This window comes from Pleuronectes platessa, chromosome 12 (assembly GCF_947347685.1).
Source record: "Pleuronectes platessa chromosome 12, fPlePla1.1, whole genome shotgun sequence".
NCBI classification, from domain to species: Eukaryota; Metazoa; Chordata; class Actinopteri; order Pleuronectiformes; family Pleuronectidae; genus Pleuronectes; species Pleuronectes platessa.
In genome coordinates this window covers 5,710,983-5,729,531 of record NC_070637.1, presented here as the reverse complement: position 1 = coordinate 5,729,531, position 18,549 = coordinate 5,710,983, and the positions used below count along the sequence as shown (strand labels likewise).

The 18,549-nt window shown below is 43.3% G+C and overlaps 1 protein-coding gene across 1 annotated transcript; it reads right to left on the bottom strand.

Annotated features, from left to right (window-relative positions):
* Positions 1-1,142: 1,142 nt before the first annotated feature.
* On the bottom strand, positions 1,143-10,448 carry sertad2b (SERTA domain containing 2b). Its single transcript, XM_053435762.1, is given in 3 exon segments — positions 1,143-1,566; positions 1,568-2,674; positions 10,336-10,448. Coding segments are annotated over 2 exon segments (1,278 nt in total). The 5' UTR covers positions 2,671-2,674; positions 10,336-10,448; the 3' UTR covers positions 1,143-1,391.
* Positions 10,449-18,549: the final 8,101 nt, after the last annotated feature.

Genomic DNA, 18,549 nt, shown 5'->3' with positions numbered 1-18,549 from the left:
CTGCATATACAGCGTGTGTGTAATACTGTATACTGTGCTGTAATTTGTCTGTCACTCATGATCCTAATTCCATGAGACCCAAACCAGGAATAAGGCATTTTCCCCTCAAATATTCAACTTTCTTTGTGTGATTCTGATAAATTATACAGAGTCACCCTGGAGCAACTGTGACTTCCCCTGCAATCTGTGCTCGCTGTTTTGTCTTGGGTCCAGACTGAACATGTGTTAAGAGCCTACAGTGTGTGCTTAGGTTCCACTTTTCAGGACATCTACATGTGACTGGGAGGGAAGAGTCCTCTCTGGCGCTGCCCTGCTTCCAATGTCAACACATCCAGCTTTCCTGTGGGTGTAGCTCATTTGAATTCTGCTGTAACTGAAGCATGATAACTAACCCATATGCCGAGCTCATGTAAAATAGCATCCAGCACAGTTATATGTGGCTGCCGATAAAAGAAAAAGGTCCTGAACTGAATTCATACAAGAACCTCTCCTTCAACCAACAGTTTAACGAACAACTAGGCAATGTATTTAAGAGCTAATCCCAAAGCGTAATTAAAAAGCAGAGTTAATATGTAATGTAGCACACTGGTAAAACAAGGTCTTTCTCATAAAACGTTTTTTATGCTTGCTTAACCAATAAAACATAGCATCTGCAATAAGATAAAGATTAAATTATTATTATTTGATCGTTAAAAATTGCCCTCCTTAATTATAGTTTTAATACAATACAATAATTTAAAAGAACATCGAGGAGTGACCTCGCGAGGCTGATAAAGTGAAAAGACTAGAAAAGAAAAAAATACTGTAAAAAACAGGAATTGAATAAGTGGTCATTCTGAAAGGCACTCGTCTGCTAAAAGCCATGGATTCAGTGTGTGTGTGTGTGTTCACTTGTATTTCTTTACCTGTGAGACGTAAAGGTCCTCACAAGGATATAATGACTGGAGAGTCCTCGAAAATGAGGACAATGTGACAGTCCTCTATATTTTCTCTATTTACAGTTACTCTGTGGGGTTAAGGCTTAGGTTCACGTTAAAGATTGGAACTAGGATTAGGTTGAAATTAGAGTTAGGGAATGAAAGGAGTCAATGGAGGTCCTCACAAGTACAGAAATACAAACTTATTTGTGTCTTTGTTTCCCAGTTACTTCATTTCCATATTTGGAAAAGCGAGCACAGTGCATGCACAGTGTTGTGTAGTAGTAGTAGTTGTCAAAGTAGTACAAAGTGACATCACAATCGATGTTTACAATTACCGATCTTTGAACAAAGTTTAAAAAAGACAAACATAAAAACGACCAAGACGGCCCCAAAAGCGATCACAACTTTTCATTCCAGTCTGTTTTCCAGATCAAACCGTTTGTGTGTTTCTGACGTGTTGGTGTCTATGAGTCACGACCCCACCAACACCTCCATGATGTGGTCCAGTTCTGTCAGATCTATTTTAAAAGGCTGATTGGCTGAAACCTGCGGGGCGGAGCCGCTGTATGGTGACGAAAGCGATTTGAGGAGGTCGTCTGTCGTCACCACCGGTGACAGTTTGGCAAGGCCGCCGCTTGCCGCCACGCCCACTGCCCCCCGTTGTTGTACAGGGGTCAAAGTCATACATGGACGTGTCAATGTCGGCAAACAGGACATCGTCCAGCGCCAAGTCTGAGAGAAACCCCGAGGGTGAGGCAGAGGAAGGAGGTGAGGAGGGACAAGAGGAAATGTCTACTAAGCCACCAGGGGGCAGTGTGGGCAGATTGTCCATGGGCCGGAGCTCGGTGCAGCGAGCTTCAGCTAGCAAGACGCTAGCTGCCTCTGGTTTATAGCCCATGGTCCTGCAGTCTCTGGATGGGGAAAGAGGTGCTAACTGGGAGGGCCGGGTGAGTGGCGTGGGAGCTGGGGAGGTAGTCACGGTTGTAGTATTAGCTGCTGCTGTCCTTGTTATGGCTGTGGGAGGACCCAACTCTATGTCACCCAGCGTGGAGGGGAAACTGTCACTGGACAAGACAGGCACAGTGACATGGGGGGAAACCGGGCTCAGAAGTGCCAAAGGTAATGTGGGACACTGCGCTAGGGGAGGCGACAGAGGAGGAGTTGGTGGGGATGGAGCACAAAAGGTTGAATCTCCTCCATCCTCCTCCAGTAACGAGGCTGGAGTGAGGCAGGCTTCCAGAGGGGCAAGACAAGTCTCTGCACGGCTGGGGCATGCCTGGGACGCCTGGCAGTTGGGAGGCACCATTGGGTGGGGTGAAGGCGGTGGAGCGATTGCCGGCATCAACAACACAGAAGGCTGGGATACCTGTGCTGCTGCTGTCGCTGATAAAACACCAAAGGAGGGCGGAGCATCACGGAAGCCCTCATCCATGGGGTCGTCAGGTGGCGGTGACGGTGGCAGGAGTAGTGGCCGCAGTGAACCCTCCTGCTTGAGTTCATCCTGGATGCGTCGCAACATGTTGTTGATAAGGACACGGCGCTCCAGGCTGGGCTCGCCAAGCGGCCTCTGGCTGTACAGCTTCATCAGCGAGATGTTGAAGATGGTCTGGCGCTGCAGGGTGTAGGACACCTTAGACAGGCCCTCTGGGCAGAGGCTGAGTCCCCCTCCCGCCACCGCCACCTCCAGCGTTTTGCCTTCCAGCCCCTCTTCATCCTCGTCCAGCTTCCGCTTCGCACCTTTACCGAACATGTATCTGGAAAAATACAGGAGACAAGAGTTGATTTGTCAATGGACTTAGAAGACATTATAAAAAAAATTATTCAACTGATTGGTTTTGTATGACCTACAACACCCCCCCCCCCCCCCCCCCCCCCCATCATTAGATGATCCGTGTCATCTCACTCAACCACAGATACCGTTTATTCACCAGTAATGTTTTCAGACTGAAACCCAGTAGCAGCTTAACCGTGGGTATTCAAGAATCTGCTTAAACGCCACAAGCTTACTGCAACAGGGGATTTAAAAAAACATACATTGAAACCGAAAGCAGCTGCATTGGGAACCTTGCCACACACATACCACCACACTCAGACACACACACACCAAGTTATGTAATAGCAGCGCTCCCTGCTGTACCACAGGATCATAGGCCAGATTTAAAGCCCAGCCCCCCCTCCTCCTCTCCTGCCATATTATTGGAATAGCCCATTGACTTACATGGTGAAGGGGTGGGGCAGGGGGGTGGTGGTGGTTGGTTTGGGGGGGGGGGGGGGGGGTTGTAGTACTGTGTGTGTGTGTGAGAGAGAGAGGGAGAGAGAGATGGTGACAAGGTCTCAGTTTCTCTTATAATATATGAATATATTCCAATAGTGAAATAATAGATGCCGCTACAGATCAAACTATCTGGAGGTGAAGAGAAGAGAGAGAGAGAAGAAAGAAAGAATCGCTGCAGTGAGTTGTACTCTAATCCAGGCTGACAGGCTCATGCAGCCAGTCGCTGTCTACACTCACACACATACAACAACACACACGCACCACGCATGCGTGTCCTCATACACACACACCGCGCATGCCTCTCCTCATACACACACACACACACAGGAAGTGTGAGCTGCAGGCCCAGTCACCACGACTGGTTGGTTGCCATGACAAACAGTGTCAGCTGGGAATTCACCCAAAGAGATGACAAAGAATGGGATGGGGGAGAAGAGGGGCGGGGGGGGGGGGGGGGGGGTGGAGGAAGAGGAGGAAGAGGAAGACAGGGAGGAGGAGAAGTGAGAGGAGGAAGTGGAGGACTAGGTGAGAGATTGGTCTGGAAGAGGTGGGAGGTGAATGAGCAACACTCTCCACCCATTGAAATAAAACTGCTGCTACGCTGCCTATGAGCAAGGCACTGAAAACCAACTGCTTTTTAACCCAAACTTTTGGAACTTGCTCATATATGGTGCAGGTCTGTTAAATCATTCAATTGACATATAAAAGGTATGCAGGTCAATTAGAAGGAAGAAGAAAGAGATCCCAGTACAGAAGTTTGGATGATTTTTTGGAGAATGTTTTAGTTAGTGTTTTCCCTGCCTTTTTTTGTTTTTACTTCATAGGTGCATAACCGTTACCGGGACTCTCTGATAGAAGACATATTATATCTTAATAGTTAAATACAGGATGAATTAAATAAAAACCTGTTAATTACGCAACGTACATACATGTTGAGGAATAAAACCCATAAATCTCCCTTTGTGTATTAAAACATTACCAATTGATGGATAGTTCAACTGCAATAAGAATAAAGCAAATACAAAACAATATAGCGCCTTGGTTATATAGCATAGGACATGTACTTTTAAAACACGTTTTCATACTGTTTTACACAGCCTGTAGATCATGGCCTCCACATTCTTCATAGATATTTCAACTTCATCATTTCCTGCTTCTGTGGCTCAATCAAAATGCATTTTATAATGTTTTCAGATGAGTATTTGGCTCAAAGCAGAACAACAATTTAAAGCCTAGGATCAAACATCAATGGGTCAATCAAGAAATTCAAAAAATATATTTTTAGGCATAAATTCTGAATATTTGGTGTTTGTGCCAATTTCATGTTGTTGTTTAGAGTTATGAGTTCAGCCTGGACACACAGGAAAGAAAAAAGGGACATGGGTGCATGTCTTAATGAGCAAATCCTGGCACCAGTTACCTGAGTTATTGATAGTTTTTTCCCCCATCATATTCATAACCAAGGAAGAGATGGCAGCCTTGCCTGTATTGTCTTATTGAGAGCTAACCTCTGAGAGGTGCAGAGCAGAAACCCCTCAGTGCTAAATGTGAGCTACAAAGATTCAAACCTATAGAAGAACCACGACTTTCCGCACTTCTTTGGTGCTAGAAAACTGGATTAAAAAATGAATTTACATGTACGTTAATATAAATAATCTGTAGGTTTCTTTTCAGCAGTGTATGGCACGTCTAGGAAAATGACGAGAGAGAGAGAAACAGAGAATCAAAGAGTGAGCAACAGAGTTACTTAACAGAGTTACTTTCAAAGCAGTTTGCGGGTGTGTGATTGAGAGCTGAAGCAGCTGCACATGTCTGACTCACTGACTCATGGCACCACACACACACAGAGAGAGAGAGAGAGAGAGAGAGAGAGAGAGAGAGAGAGAGAGAGAGAGAGAGAGAGAGAGAGAAAGAGAGAGAGAAAGAGAGAGAGAGAGAGAGAGAGAGAGAGAGAGAGAGAGAGAGAGAGAGAGAGAGAGAGAGACAGAGCGGGGCTAACATACCAGAGGTGCCCCACCCCTTACATTCCACTTCATTATCCTCCTCTTCCCTTTCCTTCTCCTCAACCTCTTCTCCTCTTCTCCTCATACATTTCTCCTTTCTATCTTTTCTTTTTCATCCTGACTCAGGTCTTAGGCTCTCACCCTCCCACCTCCTTTCACTGACTGTCAAAGTTCACAGGCCCAGAGCCGTCCTACACCATATGAGCCATGTCTAGAGATGATCACACCAGGAGAAGAAGAGTCAAAGAAAGAATAATAAATGAGTCAAGCAAAAAACGCAGAGCAGCGAAGAAGGACCACGCTCTAAAATAGAGCCAAAGTCATCACTCAAGGTCACTGTGACTTAACGCACTGCTGTCAACTGTCTCACAAACTAGTGTCTTAAAATTACCTTTTTTTCAAAAGGTTTTCCATGAGCTTTATGTTGGAAAAAGCCTATTGAGACCTTCAAGACGAAAAAGCCAGGGAATATAGCCAGAAACCAACCAACCTGCAGTTTTTGAAGGTCAGTGCTAATACTGATATTTTTAGATATAAGTTCACAATAGAGCTTTTTAACCAAACCGTCATTACCTTCAAATACTGGCAATTCAGTTTGTACAATAGAAACTATTACTTATTCAACCTGCATCATATCAGAGGCTGATAGCTCCAACTGAACAAGGTTTACATTTAATAAAGTTTTTTATCGACCTATAATTTAAAATGTGTCATAATAATTCAGACATTTTGTGAAACGTTTCAGCAGAATTTTGTCTTTCTTTTCTCATACAAGAATCAATCAAAAATAAGAAACAATATCAATATATACATAGGAAAGAACATTTCTCAAAATAAACACTTGCCCAAAGTCAAAAACAACACCAAATATCCTCATAATAAAAACACCAGGATCCAACCACAGGCCATAGTGTGCTAATACCTGCCAACTGTGCCTGCAACCACACTTCAGACATGTGGGCTGAGCATATTACTCCAGGAGCTGCCTTTAGTGTGTGTGTGTTGTGTGTGTTGTGTGTGTTGTGTGTGTTGTGTGTGTTGTGTGTGTTGTGTGTGTTGTGTGTGTTGTGTGTGTTGTGTGATAGTGCAGTGCTAGTGGATGGACTCTGCAGTGATATTATGATCCTGTAACCGGATACGCTGGTTTCCATGCCTGAGCTGCACATCCACCCCTCCCCCTCACCTCTACATCGGGCTATTTCAGGTTCTCTGGATGCACAAAGTGTGGACACACACTACGCACTGCACTGCTGCAGGCAGGCGAACCCAATACTGTGTCGTACGCTTAATTCAGCCCTCACATGTGCAGGAGGGCGCACAGCGGCCGACTCGCGGCTCAGTCATGACTGGATCTCCGAATGACTGACTGTTCCTCAACACTGTAATGCATCCAGCCCTGCACATGAGGACGACATTGCCAGAGTCACTCTGTGTGTGTGTGCTTGTGTGTGTGTGTGTCTGTCTGTGTGTGTGTGTGTGTGTGACACACATACATAATGTAGAACTAGAAAACCCTGAGCAGACAAACCTAGAGGAAGAAATGAGTTGTAGTGTTTGCAGGATCAGATCCACTACAGTAAATATCAGCTACGCTTCCACAAATAACTTAAGATACAGTAACACTATCATGATAGTCACTTCTACTATTTCTACCACTGCTGTTCGTACTACAGCTCTGTCGACTGAAAAACTAGCAATAAAACTATTTTAAGACATTTGTAGAGCTTTCAGCTTGGCATCAGAGGTACCACAACCAGATTTAATCAACAAAAATCACCATCCGCACCTCACCAGTCGTTTTTTCACTGAAGAAATCTTGGTCTTTATCAAGCGCAGGAAAATGCAGGGTATGTGACTTTTCCAACAGCTGCACATCCCAGTGTGTGTCTGTGGTAGTCAAAAGCCTGAGACCTGGACAGGACACCGCGAAACTGTTCAAGATGTTTAAATAAAACAAATCAGAAGTGATGTATGTGGTATAAAAAGGGAAATTATGATAGGAGATCTGGTGATAGTGAATAGAGTTCAATTAATGTGTTGGGTTATTTTTCTCAAGTGAGTTCAAGCACTTTTGCAGCCAAAGTTTTAAAGTAAAATTAAAGGTAAAATAAAATAGTTAAAAAGTTAAAAATAAATATGAGCTACATCATAGTTTAGATTACTATTAGTTTTAACTACACAAGTTGTGATATACCCCAGAAATTAGCTGTCTACTTGAACACAAACGGTTTAATTTATCTTTAAAAAACTTTTATTTAGATATTGCAAAAAAAAAAAAGTGTCCAAACCAAAATAACCAAGTCAATCATGTGGCAGGAAACAAGTGTGTGCAAACTACAAATGTGTGTGTGTGTGTGTGTGTGTGTGTGTGTGTTTGTGTGTTTGTGTGTGAATGTCTGTGTGTGTGTGTGTGTGTGTGTGTTTGTGTGTGGGTGTTTTCCCCTGTAGTGATCAAAAACGCTCACATGACAAGGTCAGTTGGTTATCAGACAGGCAATTCACTACAATCTCTTACATAATAACAGGACTGGTTACAAAACACTACAGTTCCAACTGCGTAACACGTAGTATCTCATTAATAACCGGACTCTGGCATGACCGACCAAGCCCTGGGTGGATCAGAGACATAAAACAAAACCGAAGGAGTTTGTTCCTTAGGTTTGATGAATCATAATTCATTTCTAAAGAGCAATCCTCATTTTGTTGATGGGGGAGCAGACTCAACACACTCTCATTATGAGCAGTGTGAGGGTAAGTGAGGGCAAAGGTCAGGAACGAAGAAACAAGTAACTGACATGTAAACCCTTACATTTGTAGTTGATATTTAGTCGAACCTCTTTAACAAAACTAGAAAAACCTCTCAGGACAATCTACTAACTTTCACTAGGACCTCGAGCTAAAGCAAAACTAAAATTATGTAAAATTGATATGATCATTCATTTAAGAATTATAATAGTGCTGTTATTTAGCTAAGGGAACAAGGCGACTGGGAATGTGTGCTCAAACAAGCACAACATTTCTGTACAGCCAGTTCAGCAAACACTATGAGTCAATCCCAACAGAGCGAGGTGACAGGTGTTTAAAGACTTGTTCTTAGGGATTAAAGGTGCTGTTACTTAAAGGCACAGCCCCAAAAATCTCTCTCTCTCTCTCTCTCTCTCTCTCTCTCTCTCTCTCTCTCTCTCTCTCTCTCTCTCATCTATAAATAAAATGCAGAAGAAGCGAGCAGAATTAGGTCAGCAGACGTGTCCACATGCAGGTGACTTTTCCACTCTCTTCACCGAGCCTCCACTATAGCCCAGCCTGACACTTCCAGTGACAGAGCTACAGGAATCCACATCCTCAATATATCTGGAGTGCACAGTCTTACCCATCTTATTACTGCAGGATTTGCCTTATTACTGCAGCATGTACTCTACCAACAGCAGCATCCGACTTATTACCACAGTGCCCATCTTGAACGGCAGCACCGGCTCCAGTGCTGAAAGTGTCATCATTCTAACTGCAGCCAGCACCCTTATTACTTAAGAATAATCCTTATCATTGCAGTACAAACCTGGTTACTGCAGGTGCAGCCATGCGGCTGCACTAGGAGCTTCATCCAGGTATTCAGAAACTGGAGGTATGCAGTATACTGTATAGGAACCTGCCACAGCCAACAGAACTTGCTTTTCACTGTAAATTCAAGCCTTGACCATATTAGCCTGCAGCCGTCCCCTCTCCCATACTTTCCAATACATCTTCATATGTATTTATTTTGTTGTAGTGTGTCCAAATTCTACAATTTCCCTCCAAGCTCAATGTTGATTTATTGAGTCTGAAACTAATAGCTGCGAGGTGGGAATATTTTGAATAATAAAAGGGCTGCATCTTAAAACTAAAGGAAGAATGTTGTTTCCATTTTGTTTATATATTACTATTAGCTATTTGCACTGCCTTTTACTTTACCTCTGTAAGTCTTAAATGCAGTATCTATCTATCTATCTATCTATCGATTACTAAAACGTATTACTATGTCTCTAATTGGAAATGTTATCCTAAACTCTAAACGAATCAGTGACATTTAAACCTTTTGAATGTCTCCTGGACACCTGAGGGGTTAGGGTTAGGGTTAGCCACTGTGGTTATCTGCTCATCTCCAGTGGAGGCCCAGCTGTGTAACTCTGCCTCACATCTGTCTTTTATGCTGGGTGCTCTGCCCTGGCTCCCGTACGGCGGGTGCTGGTCCACAAGCTGCTCTGTGGTGACCTCCGAGCAGCTTGTGGATGGCAGCACAGAGTGTGCAGAGTGTGTGTGTGTGGGGGGGGGGGGGGGGGGGGGGCGTGGCTGTGTTTGTGGTGCTTGTTATGAAACAGAGCCCCCCCTCCACTCACCACAATAGCTGAGATGGTCCCAAACACTGGAGAGCAAGTCACTTCACACATTTCACTATAACACCCTTCTGCAAGCTTCGGGATCTATTTCATGTAAAAGAACATTCCTAATTATTATTACAGGTTTTTTTTAAATACACTATGTGTCCCTGCAAATGTGCATTAATGGGAATATGAAGTCCCTCTTCTCTGTGCTGTTGACACAGGACCCTGTCTGCAGATGTGCAGCCTCCAGCACCACTGGACTCTCGGTGCACGGAGGAGGATTTCCACACATTTAGGTCTTTCTATGTCATTTGGAAATCACTTGTTAAAGGCAGAAGAGCTTCACTGCTGCAGCTGAAGGACAATAAGACGACCCGCTGTGTTGAAACAGCGTGGGCCAGGGGCAGCGAGTGTTTCAGCGGGACTCTCGGTGTATTTGGGGTTTTAAAAAAAAAGTTTATGGGGCAGACTTTCCTCCGCGGCGGTGAAGTGAAAAGTGGCGACCGCTGCCTCCGCTGTGAAGCCGGACTGAGTGTTCGGCAGGGCGGGATACAGGTCGGGATACAGGGTGAATGGAGGAGCCGCGAGCGACGAGCGATATTTAACATTTAACAGGAAAACTTTCCCCAGCCAGGCGCCCCGCTCCAGCCCAGCAGCACGGAGACCAGCAGCCCTCCGCCGCGTCTATAATTCATTACAAACACTGGCGCCGTCCTTTGACGCGTCTCCTCAGCTCGCCTGTCTCGCTGCCTGAAGAAAAGGTGGAAACGTCGTCTTACCGTGTGCAGGAGGGCCGGAGAGAGAGGGAGAAACATGGAGGGCGATTTAAAGTCCTGTCAGCTGCAGAAACACGAACCGTCCGAGCTGCCGGAGACTCTGACACACAATGGCGCTGACAGGAGGAGGAAGCTGCTCACAGGACCGCTGCTGCCTTCACGGACCGCCGGACACCACAAGAGCTGCACGTGCCCGTACATTCCGCAATCAGAGACTGTGCATTTATTATATATCTATAAATAATGTTGTTCATTATATCAAGAAAATGATAATGCATAATTTTAGAGCTAATTTAATGCAAGAGTTTTAAGAAAATTCACCCCTGTGTGCAGTTGTCACAATACAATGGCTGTGGTCGAAATCACCCACTCAAGCTTCAAGCAGCCACCTGTACCCTACGCATATTCCAGTTTCATGCCCCATAATACTGGCAGAAACCATGGAAGATTTAGAAGAACGAATATGGACTAAATAGAGGAGCGTTTGGCAGAAGAGATCCGAAAGTATGACCACTTGTCATTGACGGAATACAAGGATGCGCAGATGGATTGCAATTCCTGGAAGGAGATCTCGGCTAACGTCGGTCTGCAGGTCGATGTGTGTACGAAGCTATGGAGGAAGATCAGGGAAAAATGTGTCCGCCAGAAAAAGGCTATAAGGGGCAGCAGTGGCGATGTAAATAAACAGTCGACAACGACTGCCAAACACAAAGAAGGCGTCTCTAAGGTCGTCTTTGACAAAAAACGTTACTCCGCCTAGTGTTCTGGCGGTGAATTGCTTTGCAACACGTGCAACCCTTGGAGAACCATGAATTAAAAACGGTCCGTCGTCACAGCTGCATGAATAGCCGCAGTCGCAGTCTCAGAGCCATGCGCCGGCCTTAACACAATCCATTGAACACACCCCATTGTTCCGAAGTAAAGATTCAGAAAAGTTGTAAATAAACAGACACTCAAAAAGACACTCAATACAGCATAGAAACTCTAGCTCCACTAGCATTTCGGCGGTGTGATTAAAGCATGACTAACACACACCTACGCACAACAATGAATGCTACACCCCGTGCAGAGGCTACGTCGAACCTACAGCATAGCTTCAACGCAGAAGCATGTATTAGCTTTAACCCAGACTTCAATGTGTAGGGACTTCTATATAGTGAGCTCATCAACACTTTCGGACACTACATTTTCTCTGTGACAGTAATTACGTCATTGTTGCAGGATTATAATGTGAAACAAAACACCTACTGGTGTAAAATCCCAGAATGCATTAAAAGTTTATATTTATTTATTGAACATATCTAAATGCAGATATAAACTTATTTGCCACAGTTTGTGTTGTGATGCTCTTCTCTACTCGTATTTGAATTTGTATGACAGGTCAGGTTGTCCCTGCTGCCCTCTACCCTGTCATCTCTGCACTGCAAGAGCAATGCAGGATGGTATGTATTGTTATTGGTTAGTGATCATCGGTAATACACAACTATTCACGATGCATTGTGGGAAACAATTAATTCAACTTATAGGGTATTATAGGTGGCACTCAGTGGACTGCAGTTTTTTGCACTTCCGCATTAGAAAACCAGTCCTTAACGCTTCACAGATTGTTGCTTTATGTATTAAACAGGCTATAGCCTGGTGAAATATTGTACTTAAATAAATAAAAACATGTTAGGATGTGTTTACTACTTTTTAACTAAATATTTAATTTCTATATGCTTATATTTCAATTATCAATCTCTGAGAAACTCTAAAAGTTGCAGGCCACAGTCGTCTCTCCCCTTATGACTTGAAAGAACATTTTCCAGATAACGTTTCATCTACATTTAATTAATTCATACGGATACATATCTGACAACCTATTTGCTCGATTCGTGAGTTATCCTCCAATAGTAATGACTGCAAAATGATGGTAGGGACGGGAACCATTTTTGGTATGGAAAGGTGAATTTCCGAGGGGCACCTGAACGTAGCAGGAGAAGCTGAAACCGAGCAGCTGCCCCGAGAAGTGGCGTCGTCGACTTTGCTCCGCCCACACACACACACACACAAACATACACACGCACACACGTGCACACAAGCCCACACGGTCAAGCACACGCATACACGCACACTCGTACACGCCCGCACACACACACCTTCTGTAATAGTATATCTCCCCTCTCTCCTAAGTTTATTACACATTAATTGAAACGTTTTGAAATTGTAAAGTGGAGGTAATGTTCACGTTATTCTCATGCTCTTACTTATTTTACAGTTTGGTACTTTTAATTTTGGAATATCTTACAGATCTTCAGTGTCTGCCTGTGTTTTCTAGTTTCCTGACATGCACTGAAAACTTATCATTGACAGAGAGATAGTAGGTGGTCACAGACAGAAATGGGTCTGTGGACTGTTGGTGCTGCTGATCACGAATGTCAGTCCTGCCCTGCAGCAGATGGTGGGGTGGTGTCCAGTAAACTCAAACAAAACCCAGCAGAGTCTGCACACATGCAGACAAAAACACCAGCGGAGCATCCCGGGGCAGAAAATGGGCATCTTGGACCGTTTGTGCCCCCGATGCGCCCTGCTGCACACTCACCCAGTTGTGCACTGATACACTCACAGACACAATGCAAGTCTCCCCGTTAGTTTTCTTCTTCCCCGGACAGGCTGCCCTCTTTGATCAACCTGCTGTCACAAATATTTCAATCTATTAAAGTCCAGTCTTTACAAGATTCAGTTTCTGGGACTGTGCACTTAAACTGTCAACTGTAAAAGCCTGATCACGGCAGAAGGTGTCACAAAAAAACCTTGTCCATGCATCTTTGCAAAATATTCCAAACGTGTTATTGTTCTCCAACATTAATGGAGCCACGCTTTTGCTCGGAGGTTAATTCTGATCCCTCCAAATGAATCCTACTGATCCCCAAAGGGTCACGGCAAGAGTTCTGTTTTGAAGATTACTTTTGGGTCCCTGTATTTTACTTCTTCTATACCTTTGAGCCATATGTAATAGAGTGCAGCTCAGGCAGTATTTTCTGTCTAAAACCGTCGGAGCCTGAGAGAAAAGTAACCAAGCCTGACCTGAATATGAAAGGCATTCTCTGTGTTGTGTCTGAACCTGACCCAATGCAGTTAAAGCTATGGTTGGTAATCCTGGAAAAACTAGCCAGAGCAGGCTCCACTTTGATAAACACATAGATCACACACCCTGCCATCATCCCTCTCGCTGTACCCACGCTCCCAAAACACGTGAACGTGCACTGACTGACGACTGTTAGAAAATGTCTATTTGGTGACTCTTCTATATTTATTGATGGCTATCAGAACCTGAAATGGATAAAAAAATAAATAATTCTGAAACAAATGATCAACCCGACCATTAATGTAAGCTGCACTGAGTTTATTTTACCCGGTCCCCTGACACAAACGGCTATTCCATGTTTTCCCCTATTATAGCCAGTGAGACTGACCCAAACCTGAATATCATTGCAAAACTTTTTTCTGAACCTGTCCCAGCCTGTAAGTTCCCGATGGGTCCCACTGATTTTGAGTCGGGTAACCACACTCTAATATGCAGCGTATTTCCATTCATTTTTTCCCAGAACACCGCCACAGTATAGCTCAGATTATTACACTTTATGTAATCAGTTATATAATCAGTGAAAGTAAACTTAAACAAAATCTTCAAACAAGAGGTCTCTCCAGAAGAACGCAGATACAGATGACTGCACACCTAAAATGAAATGTTAATGTTGAATGATGGCAATGGGAAATTACAGCAAAAGAACGAAGAAGTAATCTTCAAACAAAACTCGCCGTTACCTGGTGGCTCTGTAGGATCTATTACTTCTACTGAATTTACTATTCAAATACTGATGTGACCAGTCCCCAAGTCATCATTGGCTGAAAGTTGTAAGACACAAAAACTTCCATCACTGGACTATATGACATGTATGAGTATTTTTTGAAAGGTTAAACTGACTAAGCAGAGGAGACAGCAGAGCTTAGGAACTGCTGCTCCTGCAATAAAACACAGGAATTTGATTCTTTGCAACAGGGATTCTTAAAATATCAGACATGAGACGTCAGCTGGAGTCCTCCGCTCAGAGGCGGGTTACAGTCTGGGGAACGGTAGCTCCGTGCGTGCATGCGTATACGTAGCTTCTGTGGTGAATGGAGATCTGATTTTAGTGCTGTGTTCATCTCTCCGGCCTCTGAGTTGACTCACGAATGCCGAGCAGCAGAGGAGGGATGGCTCTAAATAAAGATTTCAGGTCAAAAACAGGAAATGGCTCAGTGAGCAGGGAGGGCAGGGCCATAGCAACACCAACTGGAGAGCTGCACCCACAACATCTCTAGATCTCCCTCCCTCTCTGCCTCCCTCCCTCCCTCTATCTATCTTTATTTATTTCTCCCTGGCTCTGCTTTTATTTCTCTCTCTCTGTAAAATCTGCCTGTTCTTTCTCTTTTGTTCATCCTTACCGTTGCTTGACTCGTATTCCTCCTCCTCTGCTTTGTCTGTCTCTCTCCTTTTCTTTGTTTTACTTCCATTCTCTGCATGTATTACAGTTTTTCTAATGTTTGAGCTGAAACAGAAATATCTGATGGAAAAAGGTCACCAGTTTACGCTTTAAAACCAAATAACGATTGTTTTCTGAGCGTGCCCTACAAAATACAACACAGTCATCAGCATGTATGTGAACATACCAACAACATGTGATGCTACAAAGCCACTCTGAAATCAGTACATGCTTAATTCTGTTGTTGTGATGTTCTCTTTGTTAGCGTTCCTCTGAGCATGATTCAAGTTGTGTGTGTGTGTGCGTCACTATCAGTGTGAACCTGACTCATGGTGAGTTTACTGGCCTCATCTCCCTCCACCCCACCTCAGTGCATGAAGCTACATGTTGCTCCCATCCATCGCCTTGTTGCACCTTTGGATGGCAACTCTCTGGTTTGCCACTGGCACCAGAACTAGTTTGTCGACCATCATGTTCCATTTATACTCGCTGTGACACCTCACGCTGTATTCTTATAGCACTAAGGTCTATAAATTCACCAGAAAGAGTTAGTGATTAGTACATCACACAAACCAGAGTAAAAGTGTGTTATTGACTCTATGAGGCATTTAATAAATGCAGTAACACAAAGCTAGAAGTTTGTATTGGATAACAATTGGTAAAGTAATCTCTCTTCTACTTTCTGTTACTGCAACATTAACCACCACCTTAAAGGTTCAGTGTGTAGGATTTAGGGACATCTAGTGGTGAAGTTGCATATTGCAGCTGAATACCCCTCCCCTCACCCTCCCCTTCCAAACATGAAAGAGAACCTGTCGCAGTCTTCAGTTGTCATAAAAACTCAAAAGCTGTTTAGTTTGTCCAGTCTGGAGGACTGTAAAAAAACATGGTGGTCTCAGTAGAGGACCCGCTCCCTAAGTAAATAGAAAGAATTAATAATTAAATAGAAAGGACCCTTTCTAGGGTCATTAAAATAACAATTTGTATAATTTAGACGAAACATACTAGTGAAACATCACCAGGATTATTTTATATTAAATTCTTGCCAAACGATCCCTTTCACCTCAATATTACACACTGAATCTTTTACTACTATTACTACACAGTGCAAACCCTTACTACTAGGCTCCTACATATAATAGTACCTCAACTTTTACAATGACAGCTGCTGCTACTATCATCACTGCTGTACCAATATCTACAGTTATTACTATAGCTGCTTTCAGTCGGTTGCTGCGGACATTCTCTGGAGTTTCTCCTACCTGCTCCTAAAAACTCTGGATAATGTATGCGTGAGCAAGAAGCATCTACATAAACAGACACACACTGAATAATATTTTATTATAATACATACAGTATACACAGTCACTGAGGTAATTCATTTCCTATCCCATGAGCCTACCCATCAGACCTACATAATAAAGTCTACTGTTACCTTCTACCTGAAATATCCTTCAGATCTCTGGAAGAAGTGAGGAGCAAACCAAAAGGTTCTTACTTTCTATCCACATCAAAACTAGTCCTCCACAAAACAACTGTCAATATTTAAAGGATGTAACAGCAGTGACAAGTCAAACAAGACAAACAATAGAATCAGCATTATTCAGCCAACAGATTCTGTTTCTGTTTCTGTAAGTCTCAAGATGATGTTTAAAAAAAAAGGGCAAGGATGAAAGAAGGAACTCACCTTTATGCTACACAAATCAATTTCTGACTTTTCTATAATTTTTGCTTTTATTGTGATAAACTAGGCAGTGCTCCATCTTCAGGCCTCTAAGAACTATCCTGAGGGTTCAAACTGAAAAGACCACACTATGCTGTGGTTATCTGTAACTCAGCTGTATGTGACCTGTGATACGAGGTCACAAGTTGAAATAGTTTCTCTTTTAAGCGTCACAAGCCATGATGTCATCAGGGTTATCTAGACTTGGGCGAGTTCAGCTTGTGGTGCAAAGTGGGGGCATGGTACATGTGGGTTTTATCAGAAACGGATGATCTAACGTAAAAATACTATCATCATGCATTATACTGTAGGAACTGTGAAATACAAGATTTTTTGTTGTTGTTTGCTTTAGTTTGACTTGAGAATAAACGTGAGAATACCTCTGCAGTTGTTTTTTGTTTAAAAGCCCACAGTAAGCCATGTACAGAAGTACCTGGTTTAAACTTAACTTTTAGATGTTTACCTTCGCCAAGGAGCTTGTGTTTTCATTCTGGTCTGTTTGTGTATTCGTTGGTTTGTTTGTAAGCAAGATTCCACAAAAACAGCTGAACAGATTAGCATTAAACCCAGTGGAAGAATGTGATATGAGTCAATGAGAAAACATTAAATAATAGTGTGGATCTGAATCAGGGGGCGGATTCTGGATTTTTAAATTTTTTTTCTTTAAAATTGTATTATAGGACATTTTTCCACATTTTCCTTGAACAGAGAATAATTCATGGACCTCGGTGAAATAAATCTGGCATGTTTAAGAGTCAGATATTTATGACTGCAAAAAATAGTGAATTCAAATGTGCTTTCATAAGGGGACTGGGCATTGGTCAGGGCACTCTACTGACAGATATTGTAGTTTCTTAAGGTTTTTGTTGGCTGGTGATCTAACTCAGTTTTAAGGCAATAGTTACATGGAGTTTTGGTTTTCGTTGCATTACAATGCACAGGTCTATGTTGTCCAGACCTCATCTTATGACTTTATTACTTCACTGTACCCCACAAGTGGGCAGATGCCTTCAACACCTCCTCACATTTGGAAAATATAAATACTAAGTGTAAAGGGTGATTGCTTTGATTATTTCTTTAAAATATATAATTCTTAGTGAGTAAAGGCTATTACATGCAGTGTGGTCCTAAAAATGTAAACATAAGAAAACTGGCTTAGAAAACAGAAGTGAACAGCAGCAGTGTGTGGTGGCAGATTTGGGACACGGTGTGTGAAGAGGACCAGAGAATATTATTAATACTACTTAGACATGGGTGTGGCACGACAGCCCAACATGGGGAGAAAGAGGGAGAGGGGAGATAAAGAGGGATGGAGGGAGGGAGGGGGAAGAGCTCCTTACCAAAAGCACCCATCTGCTTTCTTTCCCATTCTCTCTCCCTCTCTCTTTGTCTCTACCTCCCCCTTGTCTCTCTCTCTTTGTCCCTTCACCCGTCTCTTTTTTAGTGTCCATTATTCCCCGTCTGTGCCTCATACACATCAGCCCCTGTCTCAGCTCCACACAAACACAGGATTTTTTTTTAAATTCTTGACGCAGCATGATATACACAAATTAGTGCCACAGTTTTAACTGATATAAACACAGAATCCCACACAGAGCAGGACAGAGCCTGTTTGAGCGTGAGGTGGATTTGACCCCCCACACACACACACAAACAAACATGATTTTCCTTAGGTTGAGATTTTAAACACTTGTTAAGTGCCCTGATCCATGTTTATCAAAAGGCGTAGGACCAGTGAGCAAAGGATGTCGGCCTCCTGCGGTGCTGCCTTTTTATTCAAAAAACCCTGTCATGCCGCCCAGACTTCATGTAAGAAGTTTCTGGCCTGTCTGTGATCTCACTTGACGGCAGAATTTCTAGTATGTTATGATGTGGAAGTTAACATAAGGTAAATAACCACCAATAAGAGGACAAATGTATTGCACATTCAGAACAGCCTTAACTTTTACTGCAGTTTTCCTCAGAGGGGCACTGTTTCTGGTTTACCTA